The following is a 19662-nucleotide window of genomic DNA, read 5'->3' as shown; positions in this document are numbered from 1 at the left end:
AAATAATATTTATATTCCTTTTGTATTTCAGATATTCCTTGCAATACTGAAAATGCTAACAGCCCTGAAGGGCTGAAACATTATTTAAAACCCTACTTCTTGAAGTACTGAATGGCTCAGGATACTGATAATGGAACAGGCAACATTCTTCCTTCTAGGTCATTCACTTATATTTTTCCTAAATCAGACTCTTGTAGAATAAGCCCCCGTGACAGCTGGTAGCAGAGTAGGATACAGCCCAAGATCCATTTAGAGATCCTCTGGGAAGACACAGCTTGACCTTGGAGTCCTTCTGCTATGGCAGGAAACAGCCTAGGTGATTTTGATTGTTTTTGTCCTTCGTAGGTTAAAAAGCCAAGTCTCATCACACAACAAGGTCCCTTCTCCTCCTCAGATGCATAGGTTTTGGAAAAAAAAGCACAGGTAAGTGGAATGACTGGTTTAAGCAGAACTCCAAAAGTACCTTGGAGGTGAACTTCGGATGTAGTGATAATGAAACTTTGTCCTTACTGAATATAGTGTATGGCACATCTGCCATAAAGGCTCTGACGTAGTGGCCATAAGTAACACAATTTTCATTGATAGGTGAGCCAACAACATGTGGCTAGTGGTTCAAAGGAAGGCTTAGTGAGTGCCAAAAGTACAAATTTTAAGTCCCATGGAGCACCAGGCTTCCTTATAGGCAGGAAAGTTCTAATTAGGCCTTTCAAGAATGTTAGTGAAAGTGAGGTCAAACTGAGTAACCATGTGATAATGAACAGCCTGCACTGATTACTGTCAAGTGGACTCTTATAGAACTTAGGGACAGGACAGTCCAGTTGTTTTGCAAGAAAGAAGATAGTCCAAAATTAGGGGAATGTCTACTGACTCAGGAGATGTGTTTCTGCTATGCCCAGGTGGGAAAACGCTTCCACTTTGCTGAATAGCAGGTTTGCACAGCTTCAGAGCAGAAACTTTCTAGGGTTGATGTCCGCCCGAAAACCAAGACATAAGATGAAGTGGTTGGACTTGGGATGCTTTATCCGGATCTCTCTTGGGTCAAGAGATTGGAAAAGGAATGGATGCTGATCAGAAGACGAGATGACATGAGATTTCTGAATCAAAATTTTATGGGCCAATTGGAGGTGATGAACATGACTCATGCTCTGTCCTGTTGAATTTTCCATAGGATTCGAAATAGGAGTGGTAATGCAAGAAAGTCCATTAGATATCCTGAGCAGAGGAGAAGGAGAGCATCGCCCTTAGAATGTAAACCTAAAGTTCCCATGGAATGGTAGATATTGCATTTCCTGTTCATTTGAGAGGTAAAAGATCTCATGTGGGAGTGCCCTATTGACCAAAAGTACTGTTCACTACCAGTTTGTATATTTCACACTCAGATCAATGGCAAAATGCCTGCTGAGAGTGTCTACCAACACATTCTAAATTCCCGGAAGGTAAGCAGCCAACAGGGTGATTCAGTTCCTGATACACCAATTCCATAGGATGACAGCTTCTACACACAGGGATGGATTGCGCCCGTCTTTGTTTGTTGATGAAAAAAATGGTTGTCAGATTGTCTGACATTATGAGGATATGATGGAACTAGATAAGTTGCCAAACGGCCTTGCAAGCTTTTCAGACTGCCCAAAGTCCCAGAAGATTGAGGTGCATCCTTTTTTCCTGGAGTGTCCAAGTGCCCTGTGCCATATGGCTAATCATGTGAGCCCTCAGTTCAAGAGGGAGGTGTCCACAATGACCGTCTTATCCAGTGAGTGAGATAGGAAAGGAATGCCCACATATACTTGATGGGGATCATTCCACCACATTAGAGATGATGGCTATTCTGAAAGGAAATGTCTCTATGATATCCATGCTGTGGTTAGTTGGTGAATACACGGTTTGTAGCCACACATATAGCCAATGTAAGTGGAGTCTGGCAAATGGAGTAACGTAAGTGGATGAAGCCATGTGTCCCCGGAAAGAAAAGTTCTGATTGGTGCTCGAGGGGTGCACATAACCTGGTTGTTGGTGGCACTAAACTGTCCAAGGTAGATAAGCTCTTGCCATAATTGAGTCTAAGGTCACCCCTATGAAATCTATGGATTGTGTCAGATAGACTTTTCCAAGTTCACACTGATTCCTACAGAGGATAGGAGATGAAGCATTAATGAGGTTGACACACAGGCCACTTGATGTGTCCTGGCAACAAGAATCCAGTTGTTGAGATAAGTGAAGACAGTGAAGTCGTTCTGTCTGAAATGAGCTGCTACTACCAGAAAGACTTTGGTGGTGGGTGGTGGTGGCAGTAAGGCCAAATGGGAGCACCCTCTATTGGACGTGATAGGGGCCCTCAATGAATCTGAGAAACCACCTGTGAGCAAGGTGAAAGTCCATGTGAAAGTATGCGTCCTTCATAAAGAGAGCTGTAAACCAAATGTCCTTTTCCAGGGATGGAATTATTGATGCAAATGTGACCATGAGAAATTTCAGCTTGTGAAAATAGTGATTTGAGATTGGATCTCCAACCGCTCTTCTTTTTGGGTACTAGGAAATACATTGAGTAAAAGCCTTTTCCCTGCTGCTTGAGAAGTACCTGCTCTATTGCTCCTTGCTGGAGGAGGGACTCCACTTCCTGCCTGAGAATCCCCTCATTAGAATGCTCCCTGTAAAGGGACAGAGATGCAGGTTTTGGAGGAGGCAGGGAAGTAAACTCAATCGCACTGTTAGATTGGATGATGTCTAATGCCCACAATTCCATTGTTATAGCTCTCCAGGTGTGGAAAAAGTGTGTTAAACATCACCCAAAGGATATGTAGGGATAGGTAGTGGTGGCATTCTTGACAGTTTGCAGCTGTTGAACTCCCATCAAAAATATCTCTTAGCTGGGGGATGGGGTTGAGCTGGTGCTGAATATGTAGGAGGTGCAAGGAAATAAGACTTCTGTACCTTTTGTCTCTTACAAAGAGGATTGTAAGATCACTTATGACAAAACTGTTGAGTCAGTCTATGATTGTAGGGCTGTCTGTTATATTTTCTTTTTGGTGATGGTTTAAATCCTAGGGAATAAAGGGTGGCCTTGGAATCCTTTAGAGTATGTAAGTGCTCATCTGTCTTCTCACTGAAATGGTGAGCTTCAGTGAAGGGCCAGACCTCCAGTCTGGGGTTTGGACCCCTCTGGAAAATCCCAAAGCATGTAGCCAAGACTCATGGCACATTACTATTACCATGGCCACTGCCATGGCACATTACCATTACATTACCATTACCATGGCCGCTGCCATTGACCTGGATCATGTATCTGCTGCATCAATTGCTAATTGAAGCGCAGCTCTGGCCATCAGCTTACCTACTTCAACAAGAGGTTGGAACTAATCTCTGTCTTGCTGTGGCAACTTATCTACAAAGCCTGTGAACTTGGAATAGCTCAGACAGCCCTATTTAGCCAACAGCACTTGACAATTTGCTATTCTGAACTGAAGATTGATTGCTGTGAAGACTTTTCTTCCCCACAAGTCTAGACATTTAACCTTCTTGTCAGAAGAAGTGGATTTTGGGATATCATCTCTGTGGTAGCCTGGACAACCAGAGATTTAGGTGGGGTATGGGTAAAGATAAATTCTGCTTCGTTGGCTTGAACAAAAAAGAATTTTTCTGCCTCCTTGGAGATAGGGATGCATGTGGCTGGTGTATCCCAGACTGCTCTAGCAGGTTCCAGAATAGCTTCATTAACTGAAAGTGCTATTCAACTGTATCCAGTAGTTTGCAGTCTATCTAAGAGTTTGTGCTGAGGATCCTGGACCTCCTTTAGGGAGATCTGGAGCTCCTCTGCCACTCTGTGCAATAATTCTTGGAACCAATTATGGTCATCTGGAGGGAACAGAGATGCTAGGGTGACTGCATCATTGGGAGATGAACTAGACAATCTTGTTGGTAATGGCGGAACCGGTTTGTAATCTTCCTCTTACATATGGTCAGGAGAAAGCTCTGGCTGTTTCCTCAAAGAGGAATGGTTGAGTGACTCCCTAGCAGAACGCATAGGCTCCCATGTTCCCCAGTACAGCCAGTAAGCTGGATCAGAAGGGGATTTTGGAGGTCCCCAAGGCATGGAGTACCATTGGTCCCGAAATAAATGCCAAGGTGGAGGTTGGTACCAGTAGATTCTGGATCTCCTGTTTAGGCTAGAATTTCTTGGAGGATGAGATCATGGTTCCTCTGGTGGTTTCGAGTCTCCCAAGGAAGAGAAAATTGGGTCCAGGTACATAGACAGTACTGATAGAGGAAAAGTAAGTCTGGTAGATGGATGACGGGGTATATTTGTGTCATAGCCAACATCCCCTGGTGGAATTAAGATCTCCCTAGTGAGAGAAGGTCCCGATGAGGGGGGAAATTGAGGCTTGGGAAGAACAAAAACATATTCTCTGACTCCATGTGCATGCAGCACATGTCCAGCCACAGTGGAATACACATAGGGGCCAGTACTGAAAGAAGAACTTCAGTTTCCACTACTATCAAAATGACTATATTCTGGTGTAGTAAAAGTTTCTGACCACCCTGGACTGCGAGGGGTCCAATCTGCTTGTGTTGATGGGGTCGGAGGAGGGAAGCACTGTGTTAATGGTGCATGAGACAGGGACAGTACTGTGGGTGATTGAGGCTCTGCTGGAACTGACGGAATTAGATGTTTCAGCTTAGATGATACCAGTAGAATCAGTGTGACTGTTACAGGATCCAGTATTGATAGAACCCTGGTTTTAGGGGCTTTTGTGTCAGAACTTCCTAAGTCTCAGGGCCGTAAGTCCTTAGGGGCTGAACAAGCAGACTTTTTTATTGTAGGCAGAGTCATACCAGTTGTCTCAAAGCAGACTTAGAGGAAGACCTGTTCTTAGGATTGTGTGAATATTCACTGCCTTCACGAGACCTCCATGTCAATTCAGACTGATGTCCCTGAGATCCCTGGGCCTGACTACAGTTTCATGGCCTTCTCCATGGGAGAGTTCCCACACCTTAGGCATATGGCCTGGGAACGAGTGACAGATAATGCACCTAGCCAAAACGTTTGCCTCTCCCAGACAGTACAGGCAGCTTTGACAGTCATCACTGATCGAGAAGGAACGAAGGCAAGAATCACAATTTTTGAAGCCTGGAGTTCTTGGCATAGTTGTGGAGATAGAGGAAGGTCCCCAAGGCAGGGAATCTATCTAATTAGAAAAAACCCACTGCTAACAAACTAAAAACTTACTAAAACTATTAAAACTGTTAAGAACTATGTACAAAATACACTAAAGGAAAACTTTGAAATATTTACAAATCAAAGAAAAACAATGAAGCAGCAGCTCTGGACACTGGAGGTTCCTTTTCTGGGGCAGGGTGTGATAAGACCGTGAGGCCTCCAGCAGGAGGCCTCAAAGGGCCAGGTATACCCCGTCACAGTCAAAGAATTAAATATTAACTAATTAAGCAAACTCCAACAAGTCCAGTATGTACTTTAAGTTATAATACTCATTACTTTTGCTCTTGCCCGTATGTGCTTTTTATACGGATATTTTCTACACTGTCTAAAAACTAAGAGAAAGCAAACATATCAATTGGTTGTACTTCATAAATACATAATAGTTTAATAATAATAACATTAACAGAAGCACTGTATGAACTAAATGGGATCATTAAGGCCCTGAATATGGAGTACACAGCCATATAAGCCCAGGGTGAGCTCCAGGAAATAATGTCTCTCAGAGACGATAGGGAGTATGAACTCTGCTCATCAGCCAGCCATCATTGCTGGCCAGAGTGGAAGAAGGGGGCAGAAACTAATCTGACAAGATTAGACAACAGGTTGGTAAAATTTCTAGAACCCTATCTGAACTAGTGCTATCCACCTTTACTACCAGTGAAGAAACTGTAAATTATGGGTCCAATTTTTGCTAATGTAGGCATACCATGAGAGACTATTTCTCTCCCATTATGATACCATCAGAGGGGCAATCAACAGAGACACAAGGTAATGCCCCTTTCATTTAAAAGCAAGATCCCATCCTCCCAGGGTGTCTCAATGTCTTTTTTTATTAATCTTCAGGACACGCCACAAGGCCTGGTTTTCCCCTAGACTTTCAAGAATACAGTGATTTGTGGGTTATGGAGTGATTGGTTAAGAGGGAACTGTTTTGTCATCTTGCATTTAATAGATGTTACTACAGAACTTTTTTAACATATAATTTTGGATTTTATTATTATTGTATCTTAAGTGTTATGAAGTGCTTAGGGTTTTGACTATATGCTTAGCTATAATCAAAATAAATAAAATGGTTTCAACTTTTTTATGGTTCCTCAGTTTTAACAAAGATATGAAATGAAAGGAAAAATATAAAATGAAAGGAAAACTGTAAGTGTTGAACAAAATCAGTTCTCCTTTCATTTTATTGATTTAAAACATTCATTTGTGAGGGAACAATTCAATGAAGAATGTAAGTGATAACATGAATAGTTTATGCCTAATTGTGTTATTTATGTTTTATCATTATTCTTTTATCCTGGTATTTGGCTTAGGCTGCTATATATTACTACACAGAATTAACACTAGAATACACAAGTGATACTACATTTAGATCTGGTACATTCTTCCACAAATATAGGCTAATGCACATTTACCCTTCCAATTTGTTTGAAAAATTTAAGCCATCCCAGCAAATACAATAAATAAACAAACATATTAAAAAAAGACAATTGTCAAAAATATGGAAATATCTCAAAACCTTTCCAAACCAGAATTCCCCACAATACAATATAACCAACACAGTCTATTTTACCAGAAAAAGACTGGGAGAAAAGAGATGACCTTTCCACATTGACCTGAAAGTCAACGAATTCAGGCTTTGGCAGACAAGTATGGGAAGCAAGGACCAAAATTGACAACCCTTCTTCAAAACAACCTTGTCTACATCTCCACCCATTTAAGCCAAAGAATTAGTTCAAGCACCTCATCTGACTTCAACTGTTGTCTTATCATATGAAGAAAAGATCATCTCTGAGGCACCTAGGACTTAAACCTAAATTTAGAGTACAGTGATCTAAAATATTTACCTTAACACATTAGAAAATAGAATTCAAGTACTATAATACTGATTAAAAGTTATAACAACTATATTATTCATGTACTTACTTAAAACATACCAACCTGTTCCAGTGCCTGTATTTTGCTGTCTTTGACTTGCAAAATTTCTAATACTTTCCTGTCCTTGACTTCAGCTTTCTGCTTTTCTCTAGATACAAAAATAGACTCTTTATTAGTCATAATTTGCAGTTAATCATTTGAATTTTTCATGTCCTGATAATGAATGTCATTTTAAAGCACAGAAAATTAAATTATCTAAGGTTGACAGCCCTTGTAGAATTAATCAGGGAGCATATGGCAAGTGACAGCAAATTACACTGGCAAACAGCTAAGACAACTTTATTCTAAAGAAACAGGAGTACCAAGACTGGAAATATCATAAAAGAAAACCTAAAGTAATCTGCAGTGTTACTTCCAAAAGACATGGGGTCTATTCAACTATATATTGAGCAAACTCTTTTTTCCTGCTAGCAATCCAGAAACCTTAATTTCGCTGATCTCACACTCAACTTGATGGCATTTTTCTGTTTGTCTGTAACACAGTAACTTTTGAATGCTACATCCAATCAATACCAACATTTCAGGTAATATTCTAGTCATCAGTTGGCAGGACCCTATTGATTTTGGTGAAAATCGGAAAACTAGATGCACAGAGCACTGGCATCTGGTTAGCAGACACATCAGTTGTAATCAGATCTGCAACTATCTATATGTCAATGAACTGGTTGAAGGAGCCATTAAGACTTTCTATCATAACACTTCTGCCTTTCATCTCAATTGACTTTACGATGTTAACACTCTCTCTCCCCACCAGAAGTTGGTCAAATAAAAGATATTACATTACCCACCCATGTCTCTCTAATATCCTGGGACCAACATGGCTACAACACCATCATATATAACATTCTCAATACTTATCTCCCAGACGGAAAAAAAATAATAATGGAAAGAAAGGAATGGAAAAGCATACAGAGCCCCTCGCATGGGGGAGAGATATGAGGACCCTGGTAGCTGGGGAGAGGAGAATGGGGGGACAACACAGAGATCCTGACATGAAGAGGAGTGGGATTGCAGGGAGTACCTGACATAGAGGGAGATGGGAGGTAGACATACAGGGAGCTTGTGGGAGGTAATGGAGGAATACGAGGAACCCCTGGTGTATATAATGAGTTTGGCCTATAAGGTGTGTAACTCTTCCTAGTTCCATATTGGAGAATTAAAAAAAGGATAGCACATATTGTGTCACAAGCCTATTTTTTCTCAACATACACAGGAGTTATATTCTAAGGCTGTCAACAATGGAGATTTTTGGCTCAAAATGTACTGACCCCTAGTGCTTTCTAACATGGATGTCCTCTCCAAGTCCCAGGAACGCTAAAACTTCCAATCTGATTCTGATTGCAGAGTGTTAACTCTATACTGGAAAATTTTTACACTGAGTAAGCATCTTTGAAGATCCAAAACATATGTTTGTCAGTGTGAACAAACTTCTACTACCTCAGCACAAGAAGTTGTGAGCCAAATGGTTATTTTGGTGAGAATTAAGCATTACAAGAACTCAGTAGATCTACTCATTTTGTTTCAGACTCATATTTAAAAGTAGAGTGTTATCTACTTTACTGACTTTCTAGAATAAATCTAAAAGGTTTCTAGAATTAATGCAAAAGGTTTTTAAAAGATAATCAAGCAATATCATCAAACACACACTGGAGAAGAGGGGGGCATGGATTGTGAGCAGCACAGTCTCTTTTATGGGTGGTAAAAGTAGCACATTGTGACTCTCCATATTTTATCTTGTGTCTATGCTTTGATACTTTTGTAAAAAACTGTGACTTTTGCAAAATGTATGTATTTTCTTTGTAGAATGAATTGCTGACTCTTAGTGAATTAATTTTTAAGAGTTGTTATTATTAAACAATCTATTCTATAACAACCAGAAATAAACCTTTAATTAAAACAATAATGAAACAAAACTTTAAAGTCACACAGTGCAAATGGACAGCAGAACACAAATGGAGGTGGGAGGTTAATTCACAGGTACGTAAAGGTGTTGCCTCTGCCTCTTCTTATTCTTGAGCCTTCTGTTGTTGAGTGTTAGGACTCAAAATCATAAGGGACATTATTTGGCTCAAAAGAGCTGGTTTCCCAAGTGCAAATGTTCTCATTGCCCTGAGCTTGGGCCTGGGAATGGAATGGCCTCTGAAGCACAGCTGCAGGGGTAGGGAGGGGAGTAGATCCTGATGTTCCCAGTACCTTGCACTGTCCAGGAGCTGCAGAACATGGCTGTGTCCTGGTTTAGGGCATTGAATTGCCTGCTGCCATCACAGCAACATATGCTCCAGCAGAGCATTCTGGCTCTGCACTGCTTCAGGAGTTGTCGCTGCACCTCTCTCTCTCTTTCTCCACAGAGATTTTTACTATTGTCTTACACGGTCTCTGGACACTCCGCCAATCTTTCTGGATAGTTCAATTTCTTTTTCCTTCTCCAACTTAGTACAGGCTCCACGTCTCCATTGCTTTCATGGGTTTTGAGAAGTCTGCAATAAGATCTGAGAACATTGTATCCCGAGTTTGGTGTTTTTTCCCCCCTTTGTTTAGCCAATCACTCAGCTGTTGATAAAGACCCTGTCCTTGAGGATCTGGATGCTTCAGGTGTAGATGATGGGGGAGTAAGAAGAAAAACAAGTAGTTATTGTTCATATTCCAGAAAGGCTATGATAGCATTTTTTAAAATGGGCATTTCTGATTTCCCCTCCCAGAGATTTTTCTCAGTCTTAAAGTAACCTCAGAGATGGCAAATGTGCGTGCATTAGGAAGAGTAGATTGGGATTTTTGGCTGTGCCGTATATTCTGTTTGGATTTGCCTTGGAAGCTGGGGAGGAAAAAGGGGGTTGGGAATTATGTTCTTGGTTTGGCTTTGCAGTTTTGCTGTGCTTTAGAGGTACTTTAAGTATTGGAGGGATTAGTGGGGAGGCATCTGGGGGACAAGCTGGATAGCAATCCCCTCTACATCTCCTTTAGGCTGTACTTACAGTCAATGACATTACACTAAGGCTGGGGACAAGGAAGCAGAGGATGGCCTCATTCAAAAAGGCAAAAGGCAGACCAGTGAGATACGCTGTAAAGTTAATCACTAAGGTGGTGCCCCCAAAAGTGCTGCAGGAGTGGAAGTCAATTGCAAGCTATATTGGGTGGAATGACCATATAGCTATCCCACATAATGTCTGGACCAAAATCAACCAATTTCTCAGCCTTAGATTCTGCTTTATTTCCCCTGAAGACATGGTGAAAGTGCACAGAAAAATAGATAGGATTCTGCACTGATTGTTTGAAGTATCCATTGTTCCCCATTTTTCTCTATGTAAGCCTGTGAAGACCCATTAAGAGCTTTACTATCCCTAAGGTAAAGCTTTTTTCCTGTAAGAATATGTGTTATAGGGCATTTATATCTCAGCAGGGAGCTGAAGTCTTTAGTACCTGTATGGACATGCAATTCCCACGTCTACCTCATGTAAACTGAGAACACTAACAAAACTTCTTTTTCCTCTAAACACTGTCTCAATACCATTGAATTTTGCACAATTTAATGTTTTCATTGTTTGAATATGTCACAGAAAGGGAGGAAGGAAGTGAGTAGAGATTGCAGCTGCACCATCCTGTTGGCTGCCATTTTGAGTTAGATTCACCAACCAGTCACAAACAATTCTCCTGATTCCCCATACTGGTTATCAAGAAGCCCCAAAAAAGAAATACACACTCTTTTATTGCATATCAGTCTCTGGCTTTCAATCAGCAACTAAGTCCAGTAATGAGAAGTTATTTAAGAACTTTATTCACTTTGCCAAAATGTTCTCCTGATCCCCAAAGGGTCAGCCACATTACCAAATCAATATTAGTTGGGATCTTATCCAAAATATCATGCTGCCAGCCAATCCTTTGGTGTCTAAAACTAAAGGTTTATTATAAATGGACAGAAACAAAAAAGAGGTGAGATGTTAAATGGTCAAAGCAATCAGATACATACAAATGACTTCAAAGTCCATATATATCAGATTCTTAGTACATTGTGGAGTTTGCAGGCTTGTACAGTTCCTCTGGAGAACATCCGGTACCTGGATGGGTCTCAGTTCTTTGTTTCACAGCTTCAGATGTAGAGTAGTTGATCCAGAGATAGGAAGCAGGAATGAAGACAAGATGGAGATGGTGCCTGCCTTTTATGTCCTTTTGCTATGTGGCCTGTTTCAAACACTAAGCCCACAGCACATGTGCATGGAAAAGCACATAGAGTCCCCATCCACAGGCATGTCCCTACATGTCCTTCTGACATATAGGCATAGCCCTGGCTTCCCCTTGGACTTTTGTATTGTATAGTATGGCCCTTGACTGGCCCTCAATCAAGCTGGACAGTGCTGAGGTTAAACTGTTGGGGGTGTCACCAGTAGCATAGCACAAGCTTTAGATACAGAAATATCACACATATTCATAGCCTACAATACAAACATGATACACACATATAGATGAGATTATCATATTCAGTAAATCATAACTTTTCCAATGATCTCTTGCATGGCATGTTCTGCAAGTTTGGTTGTAATTTTGCAATATTGATATCAACAATATTATAAATGGTCACTCATATTCCAGACAGCAGCACATGTGCATGTGCCCTTAGTGGCATGGGCTTGTAAATGGTCAATGGTCAGGGCTTTAATATGAGACAGAAGTCATGTACCTAGCCAGAACAGCTGCCATTCTGAAAATGGGGGTGGGAAGGAGGGCAAACGGACACCATGGGGTGAGAAAGGGAGGCAGAGGCTCCAGACTTGGAAAAGCTCTTAGATCACATCCGCCAAAAATGGCGTCAATCCTGCTGCACCTGGAACACAAGCTAGCACAGTAGTATAGCATAATAGTAAATTGTAAAGATAGATACTTACGTGACCAGGTTCCCTCGATAGGATCTGTTCCTCAGTCCCGGCCTGGGTTTCTGGCTGGCAATGAGACTCACTTCCTACACAGCCGCCCTCAGGGACCCGAGTCACAAAGGGATCCTCCTCATGTTCTGCCTCCAATAACTGTTGCTGCTCATCCTTGTGGGGGGAGGGGAACCACAAGCTCTTTGGGTCTGCTCCTCAGGTTATATTTCCACTGCCGGACCTTGTCCTGGTATCCATGGTTTTAATTTAAGTCCTTCTGAGTTGTTTGCTCTTTTTCCAGCACTGGTTGGCCTCCTGGCTGTGACCCTTGCAAACATCAGCTTAGCAATGTTCCCAAAAAGATCTTTATTTTGGTGGCTGGCCACAAAAGCTTGCTGCACCAATGTTTTTCCACAGATGGCGGGTCTCATCTAGGGTCTCAGCATGTTGGAAGGCTTTTGAAGTAATATCACAGCAATGCTGTTATATTTGAATCCAGGAGCAAATGGGCAAATTCTGACCATGAGCCAATTTTTAAATGGGGGGGGGGGGGGCATCTGGTCAACTGGATCCTATAGCAGCAGAGGGCACACAGTGTAGAATAGCAATTGGAGAACTGCCAAGTTAGTGCATGGCAGCATTGTGCACACATGAACAATACACCAACTTAAGTCAATTCAGATTGAACTTAATACATTTTGAAAGAGGATTCCAGAGCTCATGATAAATGCAGAGTTGGTGCATTGTAATGAATTGTCTCATGTGTATACAGGCATTTTCACACCAGTTAGCAATGAGTATTTTTAAAACGTGGGGTAATAACTAGTTTGTTTTAATAAAGTTTTGCAATCATAACTTGAAAATGTATAAAACCTGCATTCAATTTGACTAATTGATATGAAAACCTGATAGGTGGGGGTGGATTTCCTAAGCCCCAAAAGAACTCTGCAGCTTTTGTTTTTATTTTAAAGAGGAAACTAGAAACAAATGAACAAAACAACTAAGAACGAAACTAGAAAACAAGCTTCACAGGAGACTTTGAAAAGTAGCGTGCACAGCTAATTCTAGTGTTTTATCGGTAGTCAAGTATTTATGAAGCCCTGTAACTTTAGAATTAAACTACACCAGAGAGGTTTTAAGAATGAAAAGTTTGGGATTAGACAGAGAGAGAAAGAGTCCTGTATTATCACTGGAATGGGATTGTAGATTATATATCTAATATACACCCACATACACAAATACCTGAGATTCCAACAGCATAGCTAATAAAACGCAGTACTTTCCCCTAATCGTTGGTTTCTAGTTCAACTAGTGGCCCTTTAACAAAATTTGCAAGCAATGAGGTTTATAACACAGATTCAGTTTCGCAAATGGAAAAAAAATGTTCTTGTCTAATTAATTCAAAATTTTAAGAGTTTTTGTATTCCTTATTCCAGCTACAAAGATAAGACAACATACCATAATCTTGGATAATGCCACCAGAAATGTGCTTCAATTAGTTATCACAAATTACTAAAGAAGAAAACAACTACAATTTGATTACAGTAATATAAACATGCAATGGACGTTAGCAGAAGCTTGCAGCATAAATTAAAGTCTTGTATGGAATTTTTATCAGCAGCTCCTCTGACGGTATAGAATGACTTCCAATACTCATTACAGGGATGTTCCCAAAAGACACACTAGGTAAAACTACCTTATGCTACAGCACTGTAGTATCTTTGGCTCTCTTGCTGCAGTTTAAGGATAAGGTTCAATTAGCATGACTAAAACAAGGCTTGTTCTTTATAAAGTAAATCCGTATAGAGAAAAAAAATCGTTATTGGGTTCCAATAATACACCTTTTATATATTTACAACATATTAAAAAGATTCACCAAAATATGAAAAAAATTCCTGCACTGTCAAGAAGTTGATGATGATCAATGACTGAGAAAAACTCCTGTTTAGCTAATTAGAACCACTGATGAGCAATAATGATCTGAGCTAAGAATATTTGCAGACTTCTTTAGGATGAAAAATGGAGTGAAGAGAGGCTGTCAATTTGTACAAGTTTTAAGCTCCAATCACTTTTCCCATGAGTGCTACCTATTTAAAATTTTTTAACATAGCTGTATTTAGCCACATGGATTATCCACATTCAGCTTTCACCATCCACCAAAAGCCAAAAATCTGTGAAATTATTTTAAAGCATTAACTAATTTTTATTGTTATGGCCCACGCCATATATTATATGACATGACAGTATCATATTTTCTGGGGTTTGGCCCATGTTTAATGAGTTGTCAAAAATGAAATATTAGAGACTATAAGGAAACATTTAACTATGAATGAGGTGCGAAAATAGAATTTGCATTACAAAAACCCACAGATTTTCAAAAGCAAAGTTCAGTGAATTTTTAAAATATTAAATATTCATATAATAAACTTGCAAAACAATAGTAAAACTAATAGAGAAAAGAGAGATTTTGAATACTAACATGCAATTAACCATTCTTCTGGAAAAAATAAGAACATCTGAGCTAAATAAAGATGTGCTATTTTTACATTAATTTAATGACAACAGGTTTAACTAATAAAAAGTCTGAGTGAGCTGTTTATTTTGAAAGCTCTCCACAATTTCATTGCTCATCTCATCTTGATTACCTTATGGGTCACATTTTAATAAGAGCCTATTTTTTATACTCAAGAAGAGCCTCTTTATAAATTTTCTCCTAAATATCTAAGGAAGTTTGGAGATTGAACTGTATGGTCAAATCATGGTTACCTATATTTGTCTCTCAAATTGTAAATTATGAACTATTTCCCCAAACATATGATTTTTTAAAAAAATTAATTTAGAAATTGTGGGGGAGGGAAAAAGAAACTTGAAAGGCTGCAATATTTCAAGCAGAACTCTGTGCCTGCGCAGAACCCATAGCAGAACTGGGGCTTATGCCTAATTTTTCAATTGGAAACTTTATGGTGCCTTTCACTATACACTAAGTGAAAGAGTTGAAAAAAGAGGGCTAATTAATTTTGATGTCCTAATAAATCTCTATTCCTCCTCACTCAGATCCTAGGAGTGTAAAACCTAACACTTAACAGTCAACCCAGATTTTATAATTGCCACACATGCAGTGAATTCCTTTGTTTTTAAATACTTAGAGAATTGTACTTCAAACTGATTTAGAAAACGAGGGGAAAAAGAAAATACATATTTGAATGCCATTCATGCTATGATTTTTAAAGAAAGACCATTTATTTTCTATAACATGATCATGTAGCCTACTTGAATATTTCTTTACAACATGTAAAATTAAGTACATAAATCTTTAAACACAATCAATGTGCTTGCAACCAAAATAGGGAAAAGAAAACTATCATACAATGAAATTCAATTATTTTTCTTAGATTCTAAAAAAGTTACCAACTTATATAGTATACTACTTGTATTATATCTATTTTACTGAGTGTTTCATAATGGAAAAGTATCATAAAAGAAACTGATTTTTCTTTTTGCATTTACAAGTTCTGTGACCCCATTCAGTAGGTCATTTATTACACACTCTGATTTTAATATAAGCACATAAAAGACTCTTTACACTTTTTATATTAAGTAAGTAAAGCATGAAAATTGTGTCATATTTTGCGGTTAATAATTTTGCAAACATTTTTCATCTAGATACACAAGTCTCTTAGTGTTAAAAAATATCAGCACTTCAGAACAGAATGTTTTAACATCTGCACATCACCAGGGTTTCCCCCAAGGATTTTTAAATGATGCCTGCCTGTGCTGAATAAAGTGCTAACTTGCACCTTGCATTTCAAACTGTGTCCTGAGCAGCCATCCAGTTGGTACAACACCAGCTGAATTCCCACAGGCCACTGTTCACTCAGGCTTGACTGCAATTATCATGTCAATATTTTGTGCTCCGATATGCAGATATGCACACATGCAAGCTGCATAATACTTCCTTCTCCATGGAATGTTGACTTATGTTCAATGTTCTGAGAATTTTTAATGAAATAGGATATTAAACTTTCATCAACTATAGACTATCACAATTATTTGACCTTAGATGCAAAGGTTATACTCTTATACTCTATTATTCTGTCCAGTTTATTGAATGATAACAACTGGGGAATCTACTTAAAACAAAAAATGTAAATTCTAATTTTAATTGTTTTAATAAATTCACATACATGCACACACAGAAAGAAAAAAAATGTAACAGTCCTTTAAAAGGGATGAACTTTTATTTCCTTTCTAGTCCTATTGTCATTCAGTTCCTTTTTCACTGTTTATTTTTATTTTCATAACAGCAGCATGGGAAGAAGGCACAGAAAGCCACCTGCATGATATGTATTAGTCCTTCAAAAAGATGCAAGTGAATGAGCAAATTACATTGTTTTAGTTATTGTTTTAGTTATTACTGAGGTGGAAAACATCAGAGGTGTTTCTCACTTCCAGCAAATCTGACTATTTTGGATTAGTAAATAATCCAACATGACCTGATGCTTCACAGCTCCTTGACAATCTGTGATCAAATATTCTAAATCCATGGTGAATTTAAAGGAAGTAGCAAATTACTCCAAATGATTCTACTATCACCACTTCATTTGTTCCTGGATTAAGGTTGATCTTCTGCTCTTCATCCATCTGTTCATTTTCTTCCAGACATTGAGGCATCTTGGGGATGACAGTGCTTGCATTAGTGGAGATAGAACTGCTCACTGAAGTGCTATGCAAAGAACGTTGACACTGGAATCCAGATTTCTCAGAGAGGTCTCAAATGGTGAAGAGCAGGGGGAGAGTGCTGAGCCTTGCAAGACTTCATTTAAGGTTCTAAGTCAAGAGAAGCAGGAATCCATGGGATCCATATAATAGGAAAAAGTGTATCTACCATAATGCTACCCCATTTACTTCTATTAGGTCTTATATCAATGCCATAGTCAGTGTTGTTAAAAGCCACTCAGGGATCTAGTAGTATCCCCTTTTTTAAAAAAAAAAAAAAAAAAAAAGGGGTGGCAAATCAGAATGAATTGTTGGAAAAATCAATGTCAAGATTTCATGTATAGTAAATAAGAAAAGGCTTAAGGGGGCTTCCATTCAAAAGGTGTTTTTTATATATCTTTTAAAATGTACGGTGATGTTCCACTACTTTATGGACCCTAACTATATTTACAACGTGCCTACATAGATTGACCTATTAACTCAGGACTTTTTAGCACCTTTATTCTTTTTTTTAAAAAAGACTTTTCCTTTTTAATTTTATCATCAAAAATAAATGTTTCAAAAGACAAGTGAACTAGAAATAGCATTCTTTTTACATAATACAGAGATCAATAGTATTTAAAGTAGTTGGAAAGTACACTAACATGAGATATACTTTTACAATGGCTTGTTTGAAAATACCTGGAGGCTTTTACATATCCCAAAGGCTTTTCTCATTTGCACAGCAAAGATAATTTTTTGTTTGTATCTGAATATTAAATGGGGAATGTAGTTACAATCACCGAATAAGAACTGCAAAGAATGCTGAAAAGTAAAGTATCTTCTGTGTATTTCAGGAATTAACACTACAGCCACACTGAGGTCCCAGTTAAATTTTAAAATGTTTAGGGCAGCTGAACTCCTATTTTGGGAGCATGAAAGAATTTTGAAATTTTAAAGTTAGAAATAATGGGACTCCTAATGTTACTAAAACAATTCTAACATGAAACAGAAACAAAGAATTGCACTTTTCCACATAGGTCAGAGAAGATACTAGAATAATGTCATCTAACAATACGAATATACGATTACTAGATTGTAGGACTAGTAATTCCTAAAGTCTCAGTTCCTACCAATTTATGCTTTTCATTTTCTCCTCTTCATTCTATCTTCTCTGTAGTGTGTAAGGTTGTAACTGAGCCCTTAGTGCCTTTATTCTTCCATCTTTTTATCCCTTATATTGTCATTGCTGAAAATTCACCTTCTTCATCCACCAATGAATCTCACTGTATGGTACTGCCAAGCTCATCACATCTTGGGTATGAGAGACACTCTTTCTTTCTAGTTCTTATGATGTGTTCCAGGAAAGGAAATAAGTAGCTGTCCTGTGACCTTAGCAAAACTATGATGAAGACTAGTACCTTAATGAGCACTAAAAGTTAGTTGTTGGCATAAACATATTGGAAAATGAAGGTATGCAAACACTTGTGCTTTTCATCTCATATAGTCCCAGAGAGAAAGAACAAAGAGATTTAACACTTCTCAACCCTGAATCAAGATTTTCTGATGAAGCCAGGGCATAGTGCAAGGCCCATCTAGTTATACAAGGTTTTGGCCACTAGCTGTTCCCAGTGTTGCTTAGGGAATTTTTTCCCCTTCAAGTTTTCTTTGAGTTGACCTTTTGTCAGTTTATATATATTATATATATATAAGTGAAATTTTCAATTAGTGTACTTGCACTTAGAGTCTGGGATAGGTCTATTTTATAATACATACACTTGTTTATGGATGTCAGATTTAATACTGTTCACTTATTCTTTTAGCATTTCAGACAAAAGAGGACAGCTTGATAAAATAATTCTCATCTGGGATCTGTTGCCTTAAATCCATTTCTCTGCATTGCAGGATTCTGAGATGTTGCTGATTGACTCAGTGCTTCTGTCATTTGCTTATCATGTTTACTGAGTCACCTTGTTTCATTATTTCTTAAATCCACATTTCTTTAGTAGAGATGGTAATCTCATATCGTTCCTCTCACAATCCTCCAGCCAGCAGCAGCACCAGGTGGCACTGTGGTTCTGCAGAGTCCCTGGAAACCTTACTAATGGAAAGGGAACATCTAGAGCTGAGACAAAGTGATACAGGCATTTGAGCAGAGATAGTATTCTATTGGTGCTCCTGAAGGAGAGGATAATAGGACAAGCTTTCTGAAAGGACAAGAGATGTGGGAAGACAGAAGAATTAAGGGGTATCTACTTGGGGGCCACAAGAACTCAGAAACTGATGGACAGTGAGAGCTATATATGAAGAGGAAGTTGATTTGGAGTTGTGTGTTTGGGGGGGTACAGTGATGGGGCAGATGGGCCTCACACTGGCAATGAGGGGGACTCAATTGACCCTGATGTCAGACATGGAGAGGGGGTTAAAAGGAGAAGACCTAGCTCATAACAGGGATGACCAGTGTGACACAGAGAACCATTGGTACCAGCTGGCAAAGGGTTCACACTTCTACTGGAACTCCTATCTGGAATAAACAGGGGGATGGATGGAAAGACACCAGAGACTAAACCACAGGGGGTTGTCCTGTATCTGCAGGGAAAAATGGACTTGAAAGAATATAAATAGAATGCAAGGAGGCATTTTGTTATATCCATTCACTGAGAACACGCCTTGAAGAGCGTGAGTATTCCTGAACGCTTGAATTCCAGTTTGACAGCTAGCTCTGTACAAGGCTGAGTACATAGGGGAAAAACTACTTTGTTAAACAGGAAAAGTAACCACTGAAGTAAAATACCCAGGTTTGCATTTTATGATTTTCTTTTTGGGAAACCATTTCTGCTTTCACTTGTTATCCTTACTCACTAGTTCTTAAATCTTAGCCTTTGATGATAAACTTATGATTGTTTTCACTATATCTCAGTGCTGCAAAATAATATAGGAGCTGATTCTCAGCTGAACCAA

The 19662-nt window shown here is 39.0% G+C and overlaps 1 protein-coding gene across 1 annotated transcript in view; it reads right to left on the bottom strand.

Annotated features, from left to right (window-relative positions):
• CNTLN (centlein) overlaps positions 1-19662 on the bottom strand; it is a 282434-nt gene that overhangs the window by 229690 nt on the left and 33082 nt on the right. The window contains exon 3 of the mRNA XM_067553128.1: positions 7154-7238. Coding sequence (XP_067409229.1) covers positions 7154-7238 — 85 coding nt within the window. The remainder of the gene's footprint in view (positions 1-7153; positions 7239-19662) is intronic.

The sequence above is a fragment of the Emydura macquarii genome, unplaced genomic scaffold (assembly GCF_026122565.2).
Source record: "Emydura macquarii macquarii isolate MOO-44397 ecotype Brisbane River unplaced genomic scaffold, CSIRO-AGI_Emac_v2 contig_1451, whole genome shotgun sequence".
Taxonomy (NCBI): Eukaryota; Metazoa; Chordata; order Testudines; family Chelidae; genus Emydura; species Emydura macquarii.
This window is presented reverse-complemented; position numbering and strand designations above follow the sequence as displayed.